A 24,201-nucleotide genomic window follows, 5' to 3' on the forward strand; every position below is an offset into this window, starting at 1 on the left:
AGCGCCTGCACTCAACCACTGGAGTGTGGGCTTCAGACGGAAAAATCTTCAGGTAGTAGTTATTTAATTTACTCATATCAGAAAGTCAGAGGAGGAACTTAATTTGAGTGTGCTTACTTCATTAAAATGTGATTACTTCATGAAAGACCTTAGCAATCCAATGCCCAAGCTGCATTATGTTTCTCAGCTCCCTTCCTGGTAACAAGAATATAGTGGGAATGTCTGAGTATATATATATTTGCTTTTTCTTATTGTTAATTTTATTTATACAATCGGAGATTTCCATGTTGTTGTAAGTAATAACCAAGAGAGGTCCCACCTTAATCCATTTTCCCCCAATGATCATTTCACAATCTATATGTATATCAAAACATCAAGTTGTACATCTGAAATAAACAACATTTGTATTTCTCAATTATATGCAATAGAGCTGAACGAAACCCCCACAACAATTCCAATGTGATAAAATTTCTGAGTGCATACATATTCTCTTTTCTTTATTTCTTCCAAGGCTTTATTGCATAAGCATTATGCAATAACTCTTCAGCTAACAGTTTGATTTCTCTGCTTCCTTTTGCAACATGAAACGTATCTTTTTACATTATTATTGCATGCCAAACAGAATCTTTGAAAGTCGTGTGCATCTCAGTAGAAATTCAAATTCAAAATTATTTAGAAATCCTTTAGTCAATGCGGTTTATTTGATGGACATTTTCAAAGGTGGTGAGAAGGAGTGAGCGACCAGTCTATATCCTCTCAGAAGGTACACATCTTCTTCTCAGTTTCCTGATGGCTGACTTCATCTCCTGGTTCCTCAGAGTGTAGATCAAGGGATTCAGCAGAGGGGAGATGACAGTGAAGGTGACGGAGATGGCCTTATCTGTGGGGAGGGCATTGAAGGGCCGGGCATAGACATAGATACAGGGCACACAGTGCAAGGTTACCACAGTGATGTGTGAGGTGCAGATGGAGATGGCTTTCCTCCTGCCCTCCCCTGCCTGAGACCTCAGCATCATTAGGATGACTGTGTAGGACACAAGCAGGAAGATAAACCACAGTGTGGTGAGCAGCCCACTATTGGAAATCATCAGTAGCTCAAGCACAAAAATGTCAGTATGGGCGAGTTTGAGGACCTGGGGGACATCACAGTAGAATGTGTCAAGAACATTGGGTCCACAGAAGGGGAGGGGCAGCAACAGGGAAATCTGCACGATGGAGTGGACAAAGCCCCCCAGCCAGCAGGCTACAATGAGGGCAGTGCATCGCCCTCTGCTCATGATGGTCACGTAGTGCAGGGGCTTGGAGATGGCCACATAGCGATCAAATGCCATCACCGACAAAGAACATACATCCACCCCTCCAACAAGGTGGAAGAAAAACATCTGGGTGGAGCAGCCATTGAAGGAGATGGTCTTTCTCTCTGACAGAAGGTCCACCAGAACCTTGGGAGCTGTGATGGAGGAAAAGCAGATGTCGGCAACAGACAAATTACGGAGCAAAAAATACATGGGGGTGTGAAGGCGAGATTCACAGGTCACCGTGACCGTGATGAGGAGGTTTCCCAGCAGAGTTGTCACATACACCCAAAGCAGGAAAAGGAATAAGACCCAGTTCAGTTCTTGATTCTGGGTTAGGCCAAGGAAAATAAATTCTTTGACCCTCGTGCAGTTTTTTAGCTCCATTGAGTCAACTTCTTTCTCTCTCTCTTGTTTCAAGCTTCTTCATTTGAAAAGACTTGGCTCTTTATTTTGTTTTCTTCTCAAGCACTAAGAATACAATTCAGAATGTTCCTCGCGTGGTTGCACTGTTTGTGATTTGTTGTTTTGTCTAAATTTTTAAGATTGCAGTCAGTTTGGTGATCAAATCAAATTATCCCATGTAAAGTCATTCAATAATTCTGTTCTTATAAAACTATTTTTGAAAAGAACAAACTTTATGTTCAGCAGTGATGTTTACATAACATTTTATTTAATTAATTTATTTTAGTTTTCAAATTTTGTTATTGTTTTCTTCCATCCAAATATATCGAATGTCCAAAATGTCTGAATCATAAACAGAAAGATAAGTACAATGAGGTTCCAGCCACTGTAGACTCATAGTATGAAAGTTTAATATTCATATTAGCAAACTTTCTGTTGACTTCCACAGGGTCTTGTCTTGCTAAAAAGAAAAAAAGAGTATCATTCTGTTTCTTACTGCAATGTTGCTGTGGCATGAGTCAGTTTCCTTACTGTTGGCTGTTTTATGTTGAATTTCTTAAAATTGTCACCTGTTATTCCATATATGTAGCTTTTCTTTGTCATTACCTTATACGAATCAGATTTTTTATTAATTATTTTAAAATATTCAAAATTTATTTTTAAGAAACGCATTGAAACAATATATAAATACAAATATCAAAGAATATCTTTAGTTTCTTTTATTGTGATAACACTTGAACATGAGAGCTGCCCTCTTAACAAATTTTTGGGTTCCAATACAGTATAGCCACAGTGCTGCACAGCAATTCTCTAGAACTTATTCATCTCACGTAACTGTTGTGATCCTTGCTTGAGTGTGGGGGAGAGAATAAAGATAGTGACCCACTTTTGAAAGGTCATCCATACTCTATCAACCACACTCTCTTCTGCCTCTATCTCTGTGTGGATCAAAGCTAAGAGAGTGGAGGGTTCACACAGGAGGGAGAGATGTAGATATGTTTAGAATAATACCTATTTTTTATAAGCTGTTATTGGCCATTCTTAGGAAATTTTATAATTATTACTTATTCCACCTTATACTTAGCAAGTCAACATTTATTGCAATGTTCAAATGTATATGAACAAATGGGACCACATTGTCAAAGTGTTTGCAGCTTAGCGAAAGTGAATGATTTGTATAAATTGATGAACATAATGCATGATAAAATGTAAAATGTCAAGAGAAAAGTAGAGATTGATTTGGTTGGGATAGGAACTATGCTAAGAGATATAATGATTTCTAGCAGTAATAAAAGCTGCTACTTTTTGAGTGTTTACTGTGTGTGAAGAGTTATGAAATGTTGACATTGAATTTTCACCACTATCCTTTAGAAAGTATTAATGTTATTCCTGTTTTTCAGATGGAATATAGTGTGAATCTATGTTTGAAGTTAAGGAAAAGATAGAAATAGGATGGAAAAAACATTGTTTTGTTTGCCTCTTCAACCTTATGTATATAGGGTCTCATTTTGTATAACAAGAATATTTTGGGGTGCGCCTGATAGCCGTGTGGTTAAGTTTGCATGCACTGCTTTGGTGGCCCCAGGTTCACTGGTTCGGATCCTGGACACGGACCTACGCCCTGCTCATCAAGCTATGCTGTGGCAGGCGTCCCACATAGGAAAAATAGAGAAAGACGGGCACAGATAGTAGCTCAGGGCCAATCTTCCTCAGCATAAGAGAGGAGGATTGGCAGCAGATGTTAGCTCAGTGATAATCTTTCTCAGAGAAACAAAACAAAGAAAAGAAAATTTGGTAAAGTCTGTCTGAAGATAAGAATTTTTCAGAAAGGGGTTCTGGAAACCCAATTTATGTGGAGCTTAGTCTGAGACTATCTCATCAAGAAGCAACTCAAATGATCACAGCAAACGAATGATGCCTTCTCTCACACTGAGTGGACCACATTTCTGAATCCCTCTTAACATATCACCTCTCTTCCAATAGTTAACACCCACCTTTGTTGTTTCTGTCACTGAGAAGATCATCTTGGCTCTGAAGCATTTAGTATACCTGGAAAATATCAAAGTCAAACTATTCATACATAGTTTGTATAATCAATAACAACATCTCAATGTCACTATCGATAACTTTAACCTTAGCTAAATCTTAACATCTTTACCTAATACCTTTGATCCTGAAACTCCAACTACAAATTGTATGTCATCAGGTACAGACCAGAATAGAACACTAGTGACACTAGTGACGTTAATTCTTGAAAATATTGTTTCTGAAGGCAGAGCCTCTTGGAAGACTAAATATCTTAGTGTCTTTATTCTCCTTTCAGGAAAGAAAGGGCAGATTCAAAGAATCACATCTTCAAGAACTTCCTCTGTGTCCCTATCTTACGTGCAAATCCCTCAGCCTCAGGCTTAATGTGAGAATTGCAAAGGGAATAATATTGGACAAGGAAGTGGAATTCAGTGCCTGATTCTGTTGTTGGTGATGAAGTTTCAAAGGGAGTTATTAAGAAGTTACTGAAACATTCACATGTGTAAACACACATTCACGCATACACAGACGGACACATTTTGATTGATATCCAAATTCTTTAGAGGCAGTAGAGGAAATCTATCTGTTTATCCATAGCTCAATAAGAACTTTGTTAAAACATGCCAAATACTGCACCTGAGAGAGAAAAAGGGTCCAGTTTTCATTGCTTGTAAGGCTCAGAGGACAGTATAGACAAATCAGTTTCATTTTGATTGTCAAAAATCTCAAAAAAAACTGCACCTCAAATCCTTTGCTACCAGTCTAGTTTCTAATTATATGCAGAATGATTATAGTCTCATGATGTTGCTCTAAGTCTCTGCATGTAGAGAAACAAGACTTAGATGACGTTTGGGGAATGCACGTTTTTCCTTTTTTCCAACACTCTACTCAAATGGAAACTCTCAATTTGGATACATCTAGATAAGTATGTTAGTAAAGCTGTCTACAAAATCATAATAGTTACTTAAGATTACCTGAATTTATTGAATGATGTGATCTTATATAAAATGAACTTCCACTGTTTGCAGAATGCTGATGGGTTTGGATTTACTTGCTTTTCCATTTTGTTTTAGTACTGTAAACTAGCCTACACAGATTAAAAAGTGCATGATGCAGGTTATGTGTTTGAGATGGGTAATTCCTCCCCCAACCCAGCTTTACTGAGATTTAATTGACATATATCATTGAGTGTGTTTAAGGCATATAATGTGTTGATTTGATACCTTTATAATTGCAAAATGCTTATCATCTTAGTGTTAGCGAACACTTTCATCACCTCACATAATTACTCGTTCTTTTTGGTAGTGAGATCATTTAAGACATACTCTCTTTTAAACTTTCAAGTATTGTTACCATATTGTTAACTATAATCACCATCTTTACATTAGATCCAAAACTTATTCATCTTATAGCTGGGAATTTGTACAGTTTAACCAACATCTCCTTACTTCTCCCCATCCCCAACACCTGGTAACCTACCTTCATTCTACTCTGTTTCTATGAGATCAGATTTTTAGGTTCCATATAAATATGAGATCATAGAATATTTGTCTTTGTTTGACTTAGTTCACTTAGCATAATGCCCTCAAGGTCCATCTGTGTTGTTGCAAATGGCAGGACTTTCTATTTTTTGTGACTGACCACACCTTCTTTATCCATCCATCCGTTGATGGACACTGAGATTGCTTTCATATCTTGAATGTTGTGAATAATGCTGCAATGAACATAGAAGTGCTGATACTTCTTCAAGACCTTAATTTCATTTCCTTTTGGTATATATCCAGAGATGGTATTGCTGGTTCATATGGTAGTCTTATTTTAAATCTTTTGAGGAACCTCTCTACTGTTTTCCACAGTGGTTGTACCAATGTATATTTCCAGCAGCAGTGCACAAGGATTTTCTTTCCTCCACATCCTCACCAACACTTATCTTTTGTCTTTTTGATGATAGCCATTCTAACAGGTGTGAAGTGATATCTCACTGTGGTTTTGAATTGCATTTCTCTCATGCTTAGTGATGTTGAGCACATTTTCATGTACCTATTGGCCATTTGAATGCCTTGTTTAAAAAAATATCTATTCAGTTCCTATGCCCATTTTTAAATCGGATTGTGTGTTTTTGGTATTGAGTTTATCAGTTCTTTATGTGTTTTGGATACTAACAGCTTATCAGATACATAATTTGCAAATAATTTCTCCCATTCTGTAGGTTGTCTTCTCATGTTTTGATTGTCTCTTTTGCTGTGCAGAAGCTTTCAGTTTGATGTAGTTTCATTTATTAAGTTTTTCTTTTGTTGCTTGTCCTTTTGGTGTCATATCCAAAAAATTATTGACAAGGCCAATGTTGAGGAGATTTTCCATGACTTTTTCTCCTAGGAGTTTTATTGTTTCAGGTCTTTAATATTTAAATATTTAAATATTTAATCCATTTCAAATAATTTTTCTGAGCTGTGTAAGACAGGGGTCTGATTTCATTATTATGCATCTAGTTATCTAGTTTTTCCAGTATCATTTATTGAAGAGAGTATCCCTTTCCCATTGTACATTCTTGGCTTCTTTGTTGTAAATTAATTGCCTGTATATGCATGGATTTATTTATTTATTTATTTATGAGCTCTTGATTATGTTCCATTTATCTGTATGTCTGTTTTTATGCCAGACTATACTGTTTTGATTATTAAAGCTTTGTAGTATAAAGGTTGAAATCATAAGTATGATGCCTCCGAATTTATTTTTCTTTCTCTCAATTGCTTTTTCTAATTCTGTGAAAGATGTGATTGGAATTTGGATAGGGATTGCATTGAATCTGTAGATCTCTTTGGGTAGTATGTACATTTTACAATATTAATTCTTACAATCCATGAGCATAGAATATCTTTGTATTTATATATATCTTCTTCAATTTCTTTCATCAATGGCTTATGATTCAGTGAACAGATCTTTCACTTCCTTGGTTAAATTTCTTCCTTAGCGTGTTATCCTTTTGATTCAATTCTAAATGGGATTGTATCTTTGAGTTCTCTTCTGTTAGTTCATTATCAGAATATAGAAATACTACTGATTTTTGTAAGGTGACTTTGCACCCTGCAACTTTGATGTAGTTGTTGATTATTTATCATAATTTTCCAATGGATTCTTTAGGGTTTTCTACATATAAAATCATCTAATCTGCAAATAGTGAGAGTTCCACTTCTTCATTGCCTATTTGGATTCCTTTTATTTCTTTTTCTTGCCTAATTGCTCTGGCCCAAACCTCCAATACTATGTTGAAGAAGAGTGGTGAGAGTGACCACACTTGTCTTGTTCCTGTTTTCAGAGGGATGGCTTTCATTTTTTCTCCATTGAGTATGATGTTGGCTGTGGGTTTGTCATATATGGCCTTTAATATGTTGAGTTACTCTCCTTCTATAAACATTAGCCCTGAGCTAACTGCTGCCAATCCTCCTCTTTTTGCTGAGGAAGGCTGGCCCTGAGCTAACATCCATGCCCATCTTCCTCTACTTGATACATGGGACGCCTACCACAGCATGGCTTGCCAAGCAGTGCCATGTCTGCACCTGGGATCTGAACAGGCAAACCCTGGGCTGCTGAAGCTGAACATGTTTACTTAACCGCTGTGCTATGGGGCCTGCCCCTATATATATTTTATTGAGAGTTTTTATCATGAATGGGTGTTATATCTTGTCTAATGCTTTCTCTGTGTTTGTTGAGATTATTGTGTGGTTTTTATTCCTCATTTCGTTAATGTGGTGTATCACCTTGATTGATTTACAGATGTTGAACCATCCCTGTGTCTCTGGTATGAATCCCACTTGATCATGGTGTGTGATTTTTTTAATGTATTGCTGTTTTCAGTTTGCCAATATTTTGTTGAAGATTTTTGCGTCTATGCTCATCAGTGATATTGGCATGCAATTTTCCTTGTTTGTGTTATCCTTGTCTTCTTTTGGTATCTGGGTGATGTTGGCCTCATAGAATGTGTTAGGAAGTGTTCTGGCTTCCTCAATTTTTTGGAATAGTTTGAGGTTAGTTAATAAATCTTCTCTGAATGTTTGGTAGAATTCTCCATAGAAGCCATCTGTTCCTGTGCTTTTATTTTGGGGGAGGTTTTTGATTACTATTTCAACTTCTCTACTTGTGATTTGTCTATTCAGATTCTCTATTTCTTCTTGATTCAGTTTTGGGAAGTTGTAAGAGTCTAAGAATTTATTCGTTTCTTCTAAACTGTCCAATTTGTAGGCGTATAGGTTTCCAAAGTATTCTTTTATAATCTTTTGTATTTCTGTGGTAGCCATTGTAATTTTTCCTTTTTCATTTCTAATTTTATCTATTTGAGACTTCTCTCTTTTTTTCTTAGTGAGTCTCCCTAAAGGTTTGTCAATTTTGTTTATCCTCCCAAAGAACCAGCTCTTTGATTCATCGATCCTTTCTACTGTCTTTTTTGTTTCAATATCATTTGTTTCTGCTCTACTTTTTCTTTTTTCCCTCCACCCACTGAGTATGGGCTTTATTTGTTCTTCTTTTTCTAATTCTGTTAGGAGAAGTTTAAGGTTGCTTATTGGAGATTTTTATTGTTTGTTAACATGGGCCTGTATTGCTATAAATTTCCATCTTAGGATCACTTTTGCTGCATCCCGTATAAGCTGCTCTGATGCATTTTCATTTTCCTTTGTCTATAGTATTTTTTGATTTCTCCTTTAATTTCTTTAATCATCCATTTGTTGTTCAGTAGCATATTGTTTAGTTTCCACATTTTTGTCCCTTTCCCAGCTTTTTTCTCCTAGTGGATTTCTAGTTTCATAGCATTATGGTCAGAAAAGATGCTAGATATTATTTCAATCTACTTAAATTTATTGAGGCTTGCCTTATTTCCCAATATATGGTCTACCCTTGAGAATGTTACATGCGCACTAGAGAAGAATGTGTATTCTGCTGTTTTGGCATGGAGTGTTCTATATATATCTCTAAAGTCCATCTGGTCTTTTCATTTAATTCCACTATTTCCTTGTTGAATTTTTGTCTGGATGATCTATCCATTGATTTAAAAGGAGTGTTCAGGTCCATACTGTTATTGTGTTGTTGGTAATATCTCCTTTTAAGTTTGTTAACAGTTGCTTTATGTACTTTGGTACTCCTGTGCTGGGTGCATAAATATTTATAAATGTTAATTCTTCTTGGTGGAGTGTCCCTTTAATCATTATATACTGCCCCTCTTTGTGTCTCTTTACCTATTTTATCTTGACATCTACTTTGTCTGATACAAGTATGGCAACATCTGCTGTCATTTATTTGTCATTAGCATGGGATATCTTCTTCCATTGCTTCACTCTGAGACTGTGTTTGTCTTTGGGGCTGAGATGTGTTTCCTGGAGGCAGCATATTGTTGGGTCTTGTTTTTTAATCCATCCTACCACTCTGTCTTTTGATTGGAGAATTCAATCCATTTACATTTAGAGTGATTATTGATATATGAGGGCTTAATGCTCCCCTCTCATTGCTTATTTTCTGCATTTCCCTTTTTTCTCGTCCCATGTATTTTGGATTACCAATTGGGTTAAGTAGTTTTCTATGATGATTTTCTCCTTATGTCTCTGTTTTAATTATTTGTTTACTGATTACCATTAGGTTTATAGAAATATCTTATAGATGAGCTAGTGCATTTTTGATAGCCTTTTATTTCATTAGACTAAACCAATTCCATCTCTTTCCTCCTCCCCTTTTAGGTTATCATTGTCATATCTTTTTCCATCTTGCGTTGTGAGTTTGTGTTAAAGTGACAAGATTATATTTATTTTGGTGTTTTCCTTCCCTTTATCTTTAATGTTATAGTTAAGTGTTTACTAATCTGTTCTAATAGACAGCTGCATTTTCCTGATTATTGCCTACCTATTTATCTCCTGGCTCAGGGCTTTGTAGCCCCTTTCCTTTTATTTTTCCACTATGAGGGCCTTACTGAGGATTTCTTGTAGGAATGTCATGTGGTGATGAACTCCCTTAGCTTTTGTTTATCTGGGAAACTTTTTATTTCTCTGTCATATCTAAAGGATATTTTTGATTGATAGACTATTCTTGGCTTAAAGTTTTTGTTTTTCAAAATTTTGAATATATCATTCCACTTTCTCCTAGCCTGTAAGGTTTCTGCTGAGAAATCCTCTGAAAGCCTGTTAGGGGTTTCTTTGTTAGTTGTTTTCTTTTGCCTTGCTTCCCTTAATATTTTCTCTTTGTCATTGACTTTTGCCAGCTTTACTAATATATGCCTTGGAGAAGGTCTTTTTACATTGATACAGTTAGTAAATATATTGGCTTATTTCACTTGCATTTCCAACTCCTTCCTCATGTTTGGGAAGTTCTCTGCTATTATTTCTTTGAACAAGCTTTCTGCTCCATTCTGCTTCTCTTATCCCTCTGGAATACCTATAATCCTTATGTTGCATTTCCTAATTGAGTCTGATATTTCTCAGATAATTTCTTCATTTCTTTTTAATCTCAGTTCTCTCTCCTCCTCCATCTGAAACATTTCTATATTTCTGTTCTCTAAGTTGGTAATTCAACCCTCCATCATATCAGCTCTATTGTTTAGGGAATCCAGATTTTTCTTCATCTCATTCATTGTGTTTTTCATCTCCACACAGTTCTGATTGGTTCTTTTTATAGTTTCAATCTCTTTTATGAAGAAGTTCCTCAATTCATTGAACTGCCTTTCTGCATTTTCTAGTTACTCGTTGAGTATTTTTTTAATGATAGTTATTTTGAATTCTCTGTCATTTAGGTTGTGAATTTCCATGCTGTTGGGGCTGATTGCTGGGTACTTGTCATTTTCCTTCTGTTCTTGAGATTTAATATCTTCATACAGCTTGATGGCCTGGATTTTTGTCTCCATCTCGTGATATTATCTTTTATTTTTTTTAGGAAGATTAACCCTGAGCTAACTGCTGCCAATCCTCCTCTTTATTCTGAGGAAGACTGGCCCTGAGCTAACATCCGTGCCCAGCTTCCTCCATGTTATATGTGGGACGCTTACCACAGCATGGCATGCCAAGCAATGCCATGTTCACACCCAGTATCCGAACTGGTGAACCCAGGGCTGCCAAAGTGGAACATGCACACTTAACTGCTGTGCCACTGGGCCGGCCCCTCATGCTATTATCTGTTCACAGTTTCCAACTGCCACCACTGAATGGGGTCAGGCACTTGTTATTCTGAGCTTGCCACAATCTGCAGCTCCCTAGCTCAAAACAGACTCCTTTTCTGTTTGTGTGGCACTCTGGCCAGTTGCTGAGCTAGATCACTGGGCAGGGGGAGGGGCACTTTCTTTCACCTGTGTGATCCCCTCAGCTGCTGGCTACTTTTCTCTCTGTGCGGTGGTCTGTCTGATGGCAGAGCTGGAGTGCTGGGCAGGAGGAGGGGCACTTTCTGTTAAGATTTTTCTACTTTCTTTTAGTCCATTTTGGTAACCTATAATTCCCATGAAAATTATATACTTTAGTATATCCTGGAAATTTTAAAAATTGCATTTCAACGCACTGAGTCTTTACTTCTTTCTCTTGAAAGGCTGCAAGTCCATAGAGTGCATTTGTTTATATGTTCAATGAGAAAAGTGTAACTCCTGAATGTGCCTGGATCTTTGGGAGACAAAAGCAGGGTGTCTAGAAGAGAATATCTTATCAGGTTCCCATAAGATAAGTATCTTCATGTCTTCCAAAATGAGGAACTGTAGCTGTAGCATCTTTGGTCCCCTAAAGTGAGCAAGAATAGAAGTTTCACACTTTATTTTAATACCAAGAAAATGATGAACTGCACATAAATAATGTAATGTGTTATTGACGATCAGAATTTGATTATAAAAATCTGCTTTGTACTAGTGAGTTGACGACAGTCTTCTGTGTTCCTAAAATACATGGCTGACAAAATAAAGCTTGTTTACTTTTTACCTGTCTCTCTTTGGAAAAGTCTTTGTGTGTGACTGTGTGTGTTTGCATGTGTATGTGTGTGTGACAGGGACTGATTACCTCATACAGTCATGTGTTGCTTTATGGTGAGGATGCATTCTGAGAAATTCATTTTTAGGTGATTTCGTCATTGTGTGAACATCATAGAGTGTACTCACACAAATCTAGATAATACAGACTTCTATACACCTAGGTTATATGGTATTAATCTTGTAGGATTACAGTCATTAATGTGGTCTGAATTGACCAAAATGCCATTATGTGACACATGACTGTATTTTTAAATATTCAATTTCTTGAGTTCTAAGATGAACTTTTCTTTCATATTTTAACATCCATGAAATTAAGATTTGTCTTACAATCAATGAGTACATGTGATATGCAAATGCTTCATTTTTACTACTTAGCTGTCATTAAAGTGGCAAATACAGTTTACAGTGGATGACATTTTAAATTCTAATATGGTAAGTATAGTCAATATACAAAATGCTTGAGACTCCATCTCTGAGTCTCTTTTCATAAAGTCTAGGGGCACTTCAATTGATATCAAGTCATCTCACTATTAGCCAATTACATGTGGAATTTATGACAGTGTTAAATTAGACCTTTACTTCAGATTTGAAGGTCGATTTCATCCTATACAGAGTTTTAAAGTGGTGACAGCTTGGGACTGGCTTCTCTAGCCCATTGCCCTTGTACTTGAGATTTGCGCATGGTGTGTTGCTCATTCTTAGGCTTTTGGGAGAAATATGTGGGCACCTTCCCTTGATTGAGCCCTGTCCCACCTCTGACCCTTTTTATTCATTTTTCTCTTTCTCTCCCTTTTCAGTCCATACAGCCCCTTCATCTCCAATTGAAGCATTTCTCTTATATTAGTTTCCTACTACTCCTGTTACAAAATTACAAAGAGTTAGATGTTTAAAACAACACAAATTTATTGTCCTAAAATTCTGTAGGTCAGAAATCTGACATGGGCCTCACAAAGCTAAAATCAAGGTGTTGGCAGGATGCATTCTTTTCTGGAGGTTCTAAGGCAGAACCCATTCTTCTCTTTTTCTAGCTTCTAGAGTCTAGCTGCATTCCTTGACTTGTGGATACTTCCGTCTTTAAAGCCAACCATGTCAACTCAAGTACTCCTCACGTTGCTTACTCTGACCTCCTCTTCTGTCTACCTCTTCCACTTTTGAAGGCCCTTGTGATTTTATTGGCCCTCTCCCAGATAATCCAGGGTAATCTCCCTCTTCCAGGTCAGCTCATTAGCAACCTTAATTCCACCTGCAACCTTAATTTCCTTTACTATCTAAATAGCATACTCACAGATTCTGAAGATTAGGATGTGAATATCTTTGTGGGGGGATTACTCTTCCTACTACAACTCCCTCTTACTCAGCTTCTGCATTTTTTGCAAGTCATTCTGAAATCTCAAAACTCTGAATGCTGGAAAATTTTTAGGAATACATTTGGCAGTAAACTCTGATCTGACATGAATTAATTTTGTTGCAAAATTTGATCTGAATTTATGTGACACCATGCACAGTTTTTATTTATTGCGTGTTTGTGGAAATATTCATACATTTGCCTGCAGAAATATTAAAGTGTTTGTGTATCAGATGCTTCCCATGGGAGAAATTACGTAATACATAATACATGCACTGTATTATGTTTCTAAAATATAAGAAATTATAAATTAAAAAATCCAGCTGTTTCCAATAAATGAAAATGAAGGAATGCAGTCTTACATTATCATTATTATTATCATAATAATTAGCCTACTGCTACATTTCAATGAATCTGTTTACTTACTCAATCTTACTAGGATTTGTGCTCCAGAAGAAAGAGAGAGTAAAAAAATTCCATCCTCCCATATATGATTGTCAGGTATTTCAAGTGTCTGTCTGGACATACTCAAAGCACTGGTTTATTGAAACTCCGATTGAATGAATTTGTACATTCATTTTCCATGAATATTGCAAAACACTCATTTTTCCTGGGATGTTTCTATTCTATGGTGTACATGGGTCTCAACAAATGTTATTGAATCTAACATTTGATTTGGTGTTCTCATAAAGACACACACAGATGCCCAGATCTTGAGTATAAGATTGCAGATACTGTGATTCAAATACTTCCATTTCCTTTGACTTCCATGATGAAGTATCTGTTCAAGAAACAGAGACAATTTTAAATACTAAAAACCAAGGAGGATCTCGTCAAGATGGCAGCATAGGCAGACTCTGAACTCACCTCCTCCCACAAACACAGCCAGATCACAACTATTCTTGGAAAAATTATCCCAGACAGACAACTGAAATGTGGATTAAAAGAACACCCACAACAAGAAACTGTCCTGACTGAGGCAGAAGAGGGAGAAATTCCTTATGGAGAGAAAATGAAGCCCCCTTTGTGAGTGGTGGAGCTTCACAGCCAGCCAGATGGGAGCCATCCTAAGGTATGCAGCCTCCCTTGGAGAAGTAGAGCCCTTAGTAAGGGCACTGTACCGCTATAAGCATCCTTCAGACTCAGCACAACTGAGATAAGTTTCCTACTATCTGGCTCCACTGGCTATTAACTGCAATGGGGAATAACCCCAGAAAAGCTATCAGAAGAAAGCTGGAAATATCCAGCTCTTAAAAGGCCCATACATAGATTCACCCATCTCAGACAGCAACCTAAAATCACCAAAAAGAAAGCTCCACAGTCCTTTGGTGAAAAGAGACTCACCTGGCAGGCTCTGGGTGCATCTCAGTGAGTGATGAGACCTCTCCAGAGACTGAGACATTAGTGGCAGCCATTGTTGTGACCAAGTACAGGAGAGCTGACATAGATGCTGGCAGATGCCATTGGAGTTCTTCCCCTGGCTTGTTAGTTCAAGGGTCTGCCACACCCCCGCACCCAATAAAGAATGGATTTAATTCAGTTCATCCCAGGCAGGCAGCCCACTCTAGGGACTGGAACCACGTAACAACAAGCCCTCATGCTACTTGTCAGCCTGCGTAGACTGGGTACCTTAATCCTCTACAGACAGGCTGGTGTGTCCACCTCTGTGGAGCAGGGCCTGTGTGAGGACCAGATGAACTGTGGGGAGCATTGGTGGAGGGGTGGGGGCATCTACAGTGGGGTTACAGAGTACCCTTCAGGAGATCAGGAAGTATTCATGAGCCAGGACTGTGTTTATGGTGTGTGTGGACTGGGGGCGGGGGGGGGCTTATCAGTGGCAGAAGACTTGTGCTTCACAAAAACCCACAAACAAGATTTGCCCCACCTTCTGAAGCCTGAAACAGTTGAGTGCTCCCCATGCCTAGGGCCTGCCCCACAGAACTGTGATTCTAAGAGAGCTGACAATAGCCTTGCAAGCCTGAGGCCTACAGCAACTGTTATCCCCTGAGCCTAGCAACCAACTACATTGGGTACCTACTCAAGTAACAGGAAAACTGCAACAAGAGCGTGCTATTAGATCTTGTTGCCAATGCTGCTGGGGCTCCCCAAACCCAATTTACAAACAGCTGGCCAGGGAGTGAAAGACTAGACTCCTTGAGTATCTGCAGTAAGAGCAACCCTGACAGCAGAAGGACATAAATAGCACACACAGGGGTCACTCATGGGTCATTTGGATTGCCGATGAGAGGGAAGCACACTACTGGGCCTCTAAAGGCTTTTCTTACATAAAGCCACTTCTCCAAGATCAGTTGACATGGCTGACTCACCTAAAACATAGAAATAAGTGCAGAGAAAGAGGCATAATCAGTAGGCAAAGGAATACATTCCATGCAAAGGAACAGGACAACCCCCCTCCCAAAAAGAATTAAATGAAACAGAAATAAGCAATCTACCTGACAAAGATTTCAAGCAAAAACTCATAGGGATTCTCATAGATATTGGGAGAAGACTGGATGAACACACTGAGAACATCAACAAAAAATTAGAAAATATAAAAAAGAAGCAGTCAGAAATGAAGAATACAATACTGGAAATGAAAAATTCACTAGAGGGACTTAATAGCCGAGTAGATGATACAGAAAGGATCAGCAAGCTGGATGAAAGACTAGAGGAAATCACCCAAGCTGAACACATAAAAGAAAAAAGAATTTAAAAGAATGAGGACAGTCTAAGAGAACTTTGGGACCATATCAAGCACACTAACATTCGTATTATGTGTGTCCCAGAAGGAGAAGATAGAGACAAAAGGGCAGATAATCTATTTGAAGAAATAATAGATGAAAACTTTCCTAACCTAAGGAAGGAAACAGACACCCAAGTACAGGAAACACAGAGAACACCAAACAAGATAATCCCACAGAGACCCACACCAAGACACATTATAGTTAAAATGTCCGCAATTAAAGATAAAGAGAGAATCTTAAAAGCAGCAAAGAAGGGCCATAAATGACATACAAAGGAAAGCCCATAAGGCTATTGGTGCTCTTCTCAGCCAAAACCCTAAAGGCTAGAAGAGAGTGGCATGACATATTTAAAGTGCTGAAAGGAAAAAATGCTACAGCCAAGAATACTCTCTTCAGCAAGATTATCATTCAGAATGGAAGGAGAGATAAAGAGCTTCCCAGACATGCAAAAATTAAAGGAGTTTACTACTATGAAACAAGTTCTAAAAGAAAGGCTGAAGGGACTTATTTAAGTGGGAAAGAGAAGATCACAAATAGGGATAAGAAAATTATCAAAAAACCAAACAGATAATAAAAATCTCTGGTAAAGGCAAAAATACAGTAAAGACAGCAGATCAACCACCTCTGAAGATAATATGAGGGTTAAAAGACAAAAGTACTAAAATTACCTATTTCAACAATAAGAGGGTAATGAATAGACACACACAAAATAAGAAATTAGATATTATTTCAAAAACATAAAATGTGGGAGGAGGGGAGTAAGAGATTAGAGATTTTACAAGAGCTCAAGCTAAAGAGACTATCAACTCAATATAGATTGCCGTATATGTAGAATAGTATATGGGAAGCTCATGGTAATCACAAATCAGAAACCTATAATAAGTGAACAAATAAGTGAGAGGAAAGAAATCAAACACATTACTAAAGAAGGCCATAAAACCACAAGGGAAGAGAGCAAGAGAAGGAGAATGAACAGAGAACTACTAAAACATCTAGAAAACGAAAAGTAGCAAAATGGCACTAAATACATACTTATCAATACCTACTTTAAATGTCAGTGGACTAAAGGCTCCAATCAAAAGGCATAGGATGGCCAACTGGATAAAAAAAACAAGACTCATATATATGCTGCATATAAAAGACACACTTCAGACCTAAAGGCACTCACAAACTGAAAGTGAAAGGATGGAAAAAGATATTCCATGCAAATGGCAAAGAAAACAAAGCAGGGGTAGCAATACTTATATCAGACAAAATAGATTTTAAAACAAAAACTATAACAAGAGACAAAGAAGGGCACTACATAATGATAAAGGGAACAAAGCAACAAGAAGATACAACACTTGTAAATATCTATGAAGCCAATATAGGAGCCCCTAAATATATAAAGTAATCATTAACAGACATAAAAGGAGAAATATGCAGTAACACAATAATAATAGAGGACTTTAACATTCCACTTACACCAATGGATAGTTTACCCAAACAGAAGATCAATGAGGAAACATTGGCCTTAAATGACACATTAGACCAGATTGACTTAGTAGAGATATATATATATATATATATATATATATAGAACATTCCATCCCCAAACCACAAAATGCATATCGTTTTCAAATGCACATGGGACATTCTCCAGGACTGATCACATATTAGGCTACAAAACAAGTCACAATAAATTTAAGAAAACTGAAATAATACCAAGCATCTTTTCAGACTACAAAGGTAAGAAACTAGAAATCAGCTACAGGAAGAAAATCAGAAAAGCCACAAAAATGTGATGAATAAACAAAATGCTACTGAGCAACGATTGGGTCAGTGAAATCAAAGGAGAAATAAAAAAATACTGGCAGACAAAAGAAAATGAAAATACAACATGATAAAATCTATGAGGTACAGCAAAAGTGCTTCTAAGAGGGAAGTGTATAACAATTCTGGCCTGCCTCAACAAACAAGAAATACCCCAAATAAACTAACAGTGCACCTAAAGGAAGTGGAAAAAGAAGAAGAAGACAAAGCCCCAAATCAGTAGAAGGAAGGAAATAATAAAAATCAGAGCAGAAATAAAGGAAATAGAGACTGAAAAAAATAGAAAAAATTAATGAAAGCAAGAGCTCGTTCTTTGAAAAGATAAACCAAATTAGCAAATCTTTAGCTAGAAGCACCGAGAAAAAAAGAGAGAAGCCTCAAATAAACAAAATCAGAAATGAAAGAGGAGAAATTACAATGGACATCTCAGAATTACAAAAGATTATAAGAGAATATTATGAAAAGCTATATGCCAACAAATTGGATAATCTTGAAGAAATAGATAAATTGTTAGAATCATACAACCTCCCAAAACTGGATCAAGAAGAAATAGAGTATTTGAATAGACCAATCACCAGTATGGAGATCAAAACAGTAATCATTGCCTACCAAAAATCAAAAGCCAGACGGCTTCCCTGGTGAATTCTACAAAACATTCAAAGAATACATAATACCTATCCTTCTCAAACTGTTACACAAATTTATAGAGGAGGCAAGGCTTCCTAAATCTTTCTATGAAGCCAACATTATCCTGATATCTAAACCAGACAAGGACAATACAAAAAATGAAAATTACAGGCCAATATCACTGATGAACATCGATGAAAATAAAACTCAACAAAATACTAGAAAATCTAATACAACAGTACCTTAAAAAGATCATACATCATGATCTAGTGGGTTTCATTCCAGGGACGCAAGGATGGTTCAACATGTGCAAATCTATCAATGTGATATACCACATTAACAAAATGAAGAATAAAAATCACATGATCATCTCAATAGATGCAGAGAAAGCATTTGACAAGATACAGTATCCATTTATGATAAGAACTCTAAATAAAATGGGTATAGAAGGAAAATACCTCAAAATAATAAAGGCCATATATGACAAACCCACAGCTAATATTATTCTCAATGGAGAAAAACGGAAAGCTATCCGTGTAAGAACTGGAACCAGAAAAGGATGCCCACTGTCACCACTTATTTTACATAGTATTGGAAGTCTCAGCTAGAGCAATCAGGCAAGAAAAAGAAATAAAAGGGATCCAAATAGGAAAAGAAGTAAAACTGTCACTCTTTGCAGACAACATGATTTTATATGTAGAAAACCATAAGGAATCCACTAAAAAATCTTTTAGAAATAATAAATGAATACAGTCAAGTTGCAGGATGCAACGCCAACATACAAAAATCGGTCCCGTTTCTATACACTAACAACGAAGTAGCAGAAAGAGAAATTAAGAATACAATACCATTTACAGTGCAACAAAAACAATAAAATACCTAGGAATATCCTTAACCAAGGAGGTGAAAGATCTGTATACCAACAACTATAAAACATTGTTGAAAGAAATTGAAGAAGATACAAAGAAATGGAAAGATATTCCATGCTCTTGGATTGGAAGAATTACCATAGTTAAAATATCCATCCTTCCTAAAGCAATCTATAGATTCAATGCAATTCCTATCAAACTTCCAACATCATTCTTTCACAGAAATAGAGCAAAGAATCCTACAATTTATATGGAACAACAAAAGACCCCGAATAGCCAAAGCAATGCTGAGGAAAAAGAATAAAGCTGGAGGTACCACAACCCCAGATTTCAAAATACACTACAAAGCTTTAGTAAAAAAACAAGCGTGGTAATAGCACAAAAAGAGACACACAGATCAATGGAACAGAATCAAGAGCCCAGAAATAAACCCACAGATTTATGGACAACTAATTTTTCACAAGGGAGCCAAGAGCATATAATGGATAGAGGAGAGTCTCTTCAATAAATCATGTGAAAACTGGACAGTCACATGCAAAAGAATGGAAGCAGACTATTATCTTACACCATGCACAAAAATCAACTCAAAATGGATTAAATCCTTGAATGTGAGAACTGAAAACATGAAACTTCTAGAAGAAAATATACTCAGTACCCTCTTTGACATCGGTCTTTCCAGCAGTCTTTCAAATACCATGTCTGACCAGGCAAGATAAACAATAGTAAAACAATAAACCTACAGGATGACATCAAACTAAAAAGCTTCTGCGCAGCAACAGAAACCATCAATAAAATGAAAAGACAACCTAGAAATTGGGAGAAGATATTTGCAAACCATATATCAGATAAGGTGTTAATACCCAAAATATAGAAGGAACTCATATATCTCAACAATAAAAAAACTAACAACCCAATTAAAAAATGGACAAAAGATCTGAACAGAGATTTCTCCAAAGAAAACATATGAATGGCCAACAGGCACAGGCAAAGATGTTCAACATTATTAACTATCAGAGAAAAATAAATCAAATTGCAATGAGATATGACCTCACTCTGGTCAGAATGACTATAATTAACAAGACAAGAAACAGCAAATGTTGGGGAGGATGCGGAGAGAAGGGAACCCTTGTACACTCCTGGTGGAAGTGTAAACTGGTGCAGCTGCCATGGAAAACAGTATGGAGTTTCAGAAAATTATGAAATCAGAAAATTAAGAATGGATCTACCATATGATCCAGCTATTCCACTGCTGAGTCTTTATCCAGAGAACTTGAAAACACAAATTCATAAAGATACATGCACCCCTATGTTCATTGCAGCACGATTCACAACAGCCAAGACTTGGAAGCAACCTAGGTCCTGATCAAGGGACAAATGGATAAAGAAGATGTAGTATATATACACAATGGAATACTACTCAGTCATAAGAAATGTTGAAATCTGGCCATTTGTGACAACATGGATGGACCTTGAAGGTATTACGCTAAGTGAAATAAGTCAGACAGAGAAAGTCAAATACTCTATGATCTCACTCTTAAGTAGAAGATTAAAAGAAAGGACAAACAAAAAGATAACAACAGAGACTGGATTGCTGGTTACCAGAGGGGAAGTGGGAAGGGAGGAGGTCAAAAGGGGTGATTAGGCACACATGTGTGGTGACGGATCGTAATTAGTCTTTGGGTGGTGAACATGATGTAATCTACACAGAATTTGAAATATATTTTAATGTACACCTGAAAGTTTTATAATGTTATAATCCAATGTTACTTCAATAAAAATAAATAAATAAATTCTAAAAACCATGATTAAGTAGAACTGATGTCATACTCTTATATAAATTCCTTTCCTTCCATGCCACAAATTCAATGAACAAACACTAATAGCTTCTTACAGGTCAGGCACTTTTCTAGACACTGCGAATATAATGGAGAATTAGATCTGCTAAGTTCTCTGGAGCTCTTTAATGCACTGTGGTAAGGGAAATGACAAAGAAGTGCACGTAGGAAAAAAATATTTATTGGCTTAGATACAGCTTTTCCTTTTTCAACTAGTCAAACTAACTTATGTCTGAGGCAATAGTATGAACAGTTAGACAGGTAGTTCCAGATTCTTACCCTTGCTGTAGGCATATATTGGAGCTTTAAAAATAAGACTGTATAAGTTCTAGGTCACATCCAACTGTTAGGAAGTCACAGGGAGTGAAAGACAATGAAGATCCTTAAAACTAAGTCTCTACGCATACTGAATGGTTGTGTCCCTGTTGCCTACTGCATGTCTGGACACCACAGTCCTATCTTTCATCCCATTGCCTGGACACCAAGAACTTCTACAGTATTTCACGTTTGTGCCCTGCTTGCTGTCAATTGCTCTTTAAGGACTATGTTCTATCTGCTTAATTTCTTGCTGGTGTTCCTTCTCAATATCGTTGTGCCAGGTAGCTGATCCTTTGTGCCTGTGCCATCTTGCTATACTCGTCTATTTATGGTTGAGGCATGACAATATGTGACAGCTAATATTTTAAGAAAATATCTCAATTATATTCTTGCAGCTTGATCCACAATCTGTAATCAGGCTATCCCCTTTCAGAAAGCATGATTCTTCTCTTCAGTCTTCTCATGGATGACTTCATCTCTTGGTTCCTCAGGGTGTAAATCATGGGGTTCAGAACAGGGATGATGACAGTGAAGGTGATGGAGACAGCTCTGTCCATGGGGAGGGCAGTGAAGGGCCGGGCATAGACATAGATGCAGGGCACAAAGTGCAGTGTCACCACAGTGATGTGGGCTGTGCAGGTAGAGATGGCTTTCTTCCTGCCTTCTCCAGTTTGAGTTCTCAGCATCATCAAGATCACTGTGTATGACACAAGAAGAAGGACAAACCACAGGGTAGTGACCAGGCCATTGTTGGAAATCATTAAAAGCTCAATGACAAAGGTGTCAGTGCAGGCGAGTTTGAGCACCTGCGGGACATCACAATAGAAGCCATCAACAACATTAGGTCCACAGAAGGGGAGGGGTGGCAAAAGGGAGATCTGCACAATGGAGTGGACAAAGCCCCCCATCCAGGAAGCCACAATGAGGGCAGTGCATCTCCCCCTACTCATGATGGTCACATAGTGCAGGGGCTTGGAGATGGCCATGTAGCGATCAAAGGCCATCACAGAGAGAGAAAAAATGTCTGCTCCACCGAGGAGGTGGAAGAAAAACATCTGTGTGATGCAACTGTTGAAGGAGATGGTCTTTCTCCTTGAAAGAAGGTCAGCTAGGACCTTCGGAGCAGTGATGGAGGAGAAGCAGATGTCCAAGACAGAGAGATTGCGGAGCAGGAAGTACATGGGGGTGTGAAGGCGAGGCTCACAGGTCACAGTGACCATGATGGCAACATTTGCTAACACAGTTGTTACATAAATCACAGCTAAAAATAAAAATAAGAGCAAGCTTAACTCTTGAGACTGGGTAAGGCCACAAAAAATGAATTCAGACACCCTGGTATGATTTCTCAGGGCCATTGGATGATATTTCCTCCTCCAAGTACAGCTTGGAAAGAAATAATATTACTTAGGTAATGAAATCAAAGTTTTACCTCATACAGAAAATGAACATACATAAATATATCTTATTCTTCATGAACTAGCTGTGTTACCAGGGAAATCACTCAGTTCTACTTGCTTCAGTTCCCTCATTAGTACAAGTTGAGTTTTGAGCTAGATCATTTGCTTTCCTACCGTACTTGATTGGGGACTTTGTGATCTTTTAAAGTTCACCCCTAGAAGTTGCTGAGGAAGAGATCTAAGGAAGGCTTTATGGAAGGAATTATGGGTTCCCTACATCTTCGTGAATCAGAGCAGCTCTGATTTTATTCAAGTTTCACTTTGTTTCTATGGCTTAAAAGCCATTGGAATAAATCAACCCTCAAATGCCTTTCAGTAACAAGATGATATGGGTCAATTTGAACAGCATATTATTGTTTTAAAAGCTACTGCACACTTAATTACAATAAAATTTCCTAATATCCCTCTGAGTTTAGGGAGAAAGCTGTTATTCCCACTTTAATAATACCAAAACTGAAATCAATAACTATAAGCCAATTTTCCAAAGTAATTCAGAAAACCAGTGGCAGAGAAAAAGTAACACAGTTTTCTTCTGTCTCTTAGTTCTAGGATCTTTCCATTATACCACACTGCCTGCCAGTTTCAAAATATATAAATCCATGAATAATTTGTGTAAGGAACACTCTACAGAACTTTCAGTGGTGAGTTTTATTAGCTCCTCAATTTCCTCTTTCCATCAATGGAATTTTAGACCTTTCAGAAATGACATCTTCTCTTCAATGTTTTATTTCATTTCATAGATACTAAGAGGTCAAGGGTAAATGATGAATTTAACACAAAGAAGTTGACAAAGATGGTGATGGAGATGATTATGTTCACAAAGGTCCAGACATGCATACATAGAGAACGAGCATGAAATTCAAGGTTACCACAGAAATGTAGGCAGTACAGGTAAATGTGAATTTCCTCCTGTGCCCTTCCTATAAAAGATAAACAGTTTCTAGTGAGCTTGGGATTTTCACTTTCTGATGGAGTAAGATAAACACAAGATGGAAGCAATGGTTGTTCCCCATCCCTGAGGGTTGGTATGTTCTCTTACCATAGAGTCGTGGCTGAGGAGGAAGGGGAAGATCCAACTTAGAGGATTTTTATTTCCTTGTATTTTTCCTGTATGAGTCAGGAGTAAGCAACCTTTGGTTGTTTGAAGATCAATTAAGGAAAAATAAAGTTCTTAAGAGGCCCAAGTGACAAGTATAAGATCACGCAGGAAGCTAGTGATGGAGTTAGACTTTGACATTCAGCCCATGTCATTTCAATAATTTATAAGAAGATTTATGATGGTGGCAGTGGTCACAAAGTTAACTCAGAGTTATAGGTAAAAGCCATCCTCAGCCTAAGCATCTGCCTGAATCACCTGGCATTACCTTATTGATAGATGGTCACTGTCCAGATCAGTGCCCAACTGGGAAGCATCATGATTGGTCTGTGTAAAAACAAACTTTGGGAAGGTAAGAGTCTTGAAAAACTATGTGGATAAATAAGCCC

General features: G+C 37.4%; 2 protein-coding genes across 2 annotated transcripts; both read right to left on the minus strand.

The window, feature by feature from the left end:
* Positions 1-746: 746 nt before the first annotated feature.
* Positions 747-2,156, minus strand: LOC138916504 (olfactory receptor 4D10-like). Its single transcript, XM_070229141.1, has one exon. It carries the CDS (start codon positions 1,680-1,682, stop codon positions 747-749), a length of 936 nt encoding a protein of 311 aa, XP_070085242.1. The 5' UTR covers positions 1,683-2,156.
* Positions 2,157-21,678: 19,522 nt separating this feature from the next.
* On the minus strand, positions 21,679-22,614 carry LOC138916862 (olfactory receptor 4D11-like). The gene has a single exon (XM_070230465.1). It carries the CDS (start codon positions 22,612-22,614, stop codon positions 21,679-21,681), a length of 936 nt encoding a protein of 311 aa, XP_070086566.1.
* Between the last annotated feature and the right edge of the window lie 1,587 nt (positions 22,615-24,201).

This window comes from Equus caballus, chromosome 12, assembly GCF_041296265.1.
Source record: "Equus caballus isolate H_3958 breed thoroughbred chromosome 12, TB-T2T, whole genome shotgun sequence".
Taxonomy (NCBI): Eukaryota; Metazoa; Chordata; class Mammalia; order Perissodactyla; family Equidae; genus Equus; species Equus caballus.

Excerpts from the sequence above, each read along its gene's own strand:
- LOC138916862 (XM_070230465.1), bottom strand. The coding sequence starts at position 22,614 with ATGGCCCTGAGAAATCATACCAGGGTGTCTGAATTCATTTTTTGTGGC.
- LOC138916504 (XM_070229141.1), bottom strand. The coding sequence starts at position 1,682 with ATGGAGCTAAAAAACTGCACGAGGGTCAAAGAATTTATTTTCCTTGGC.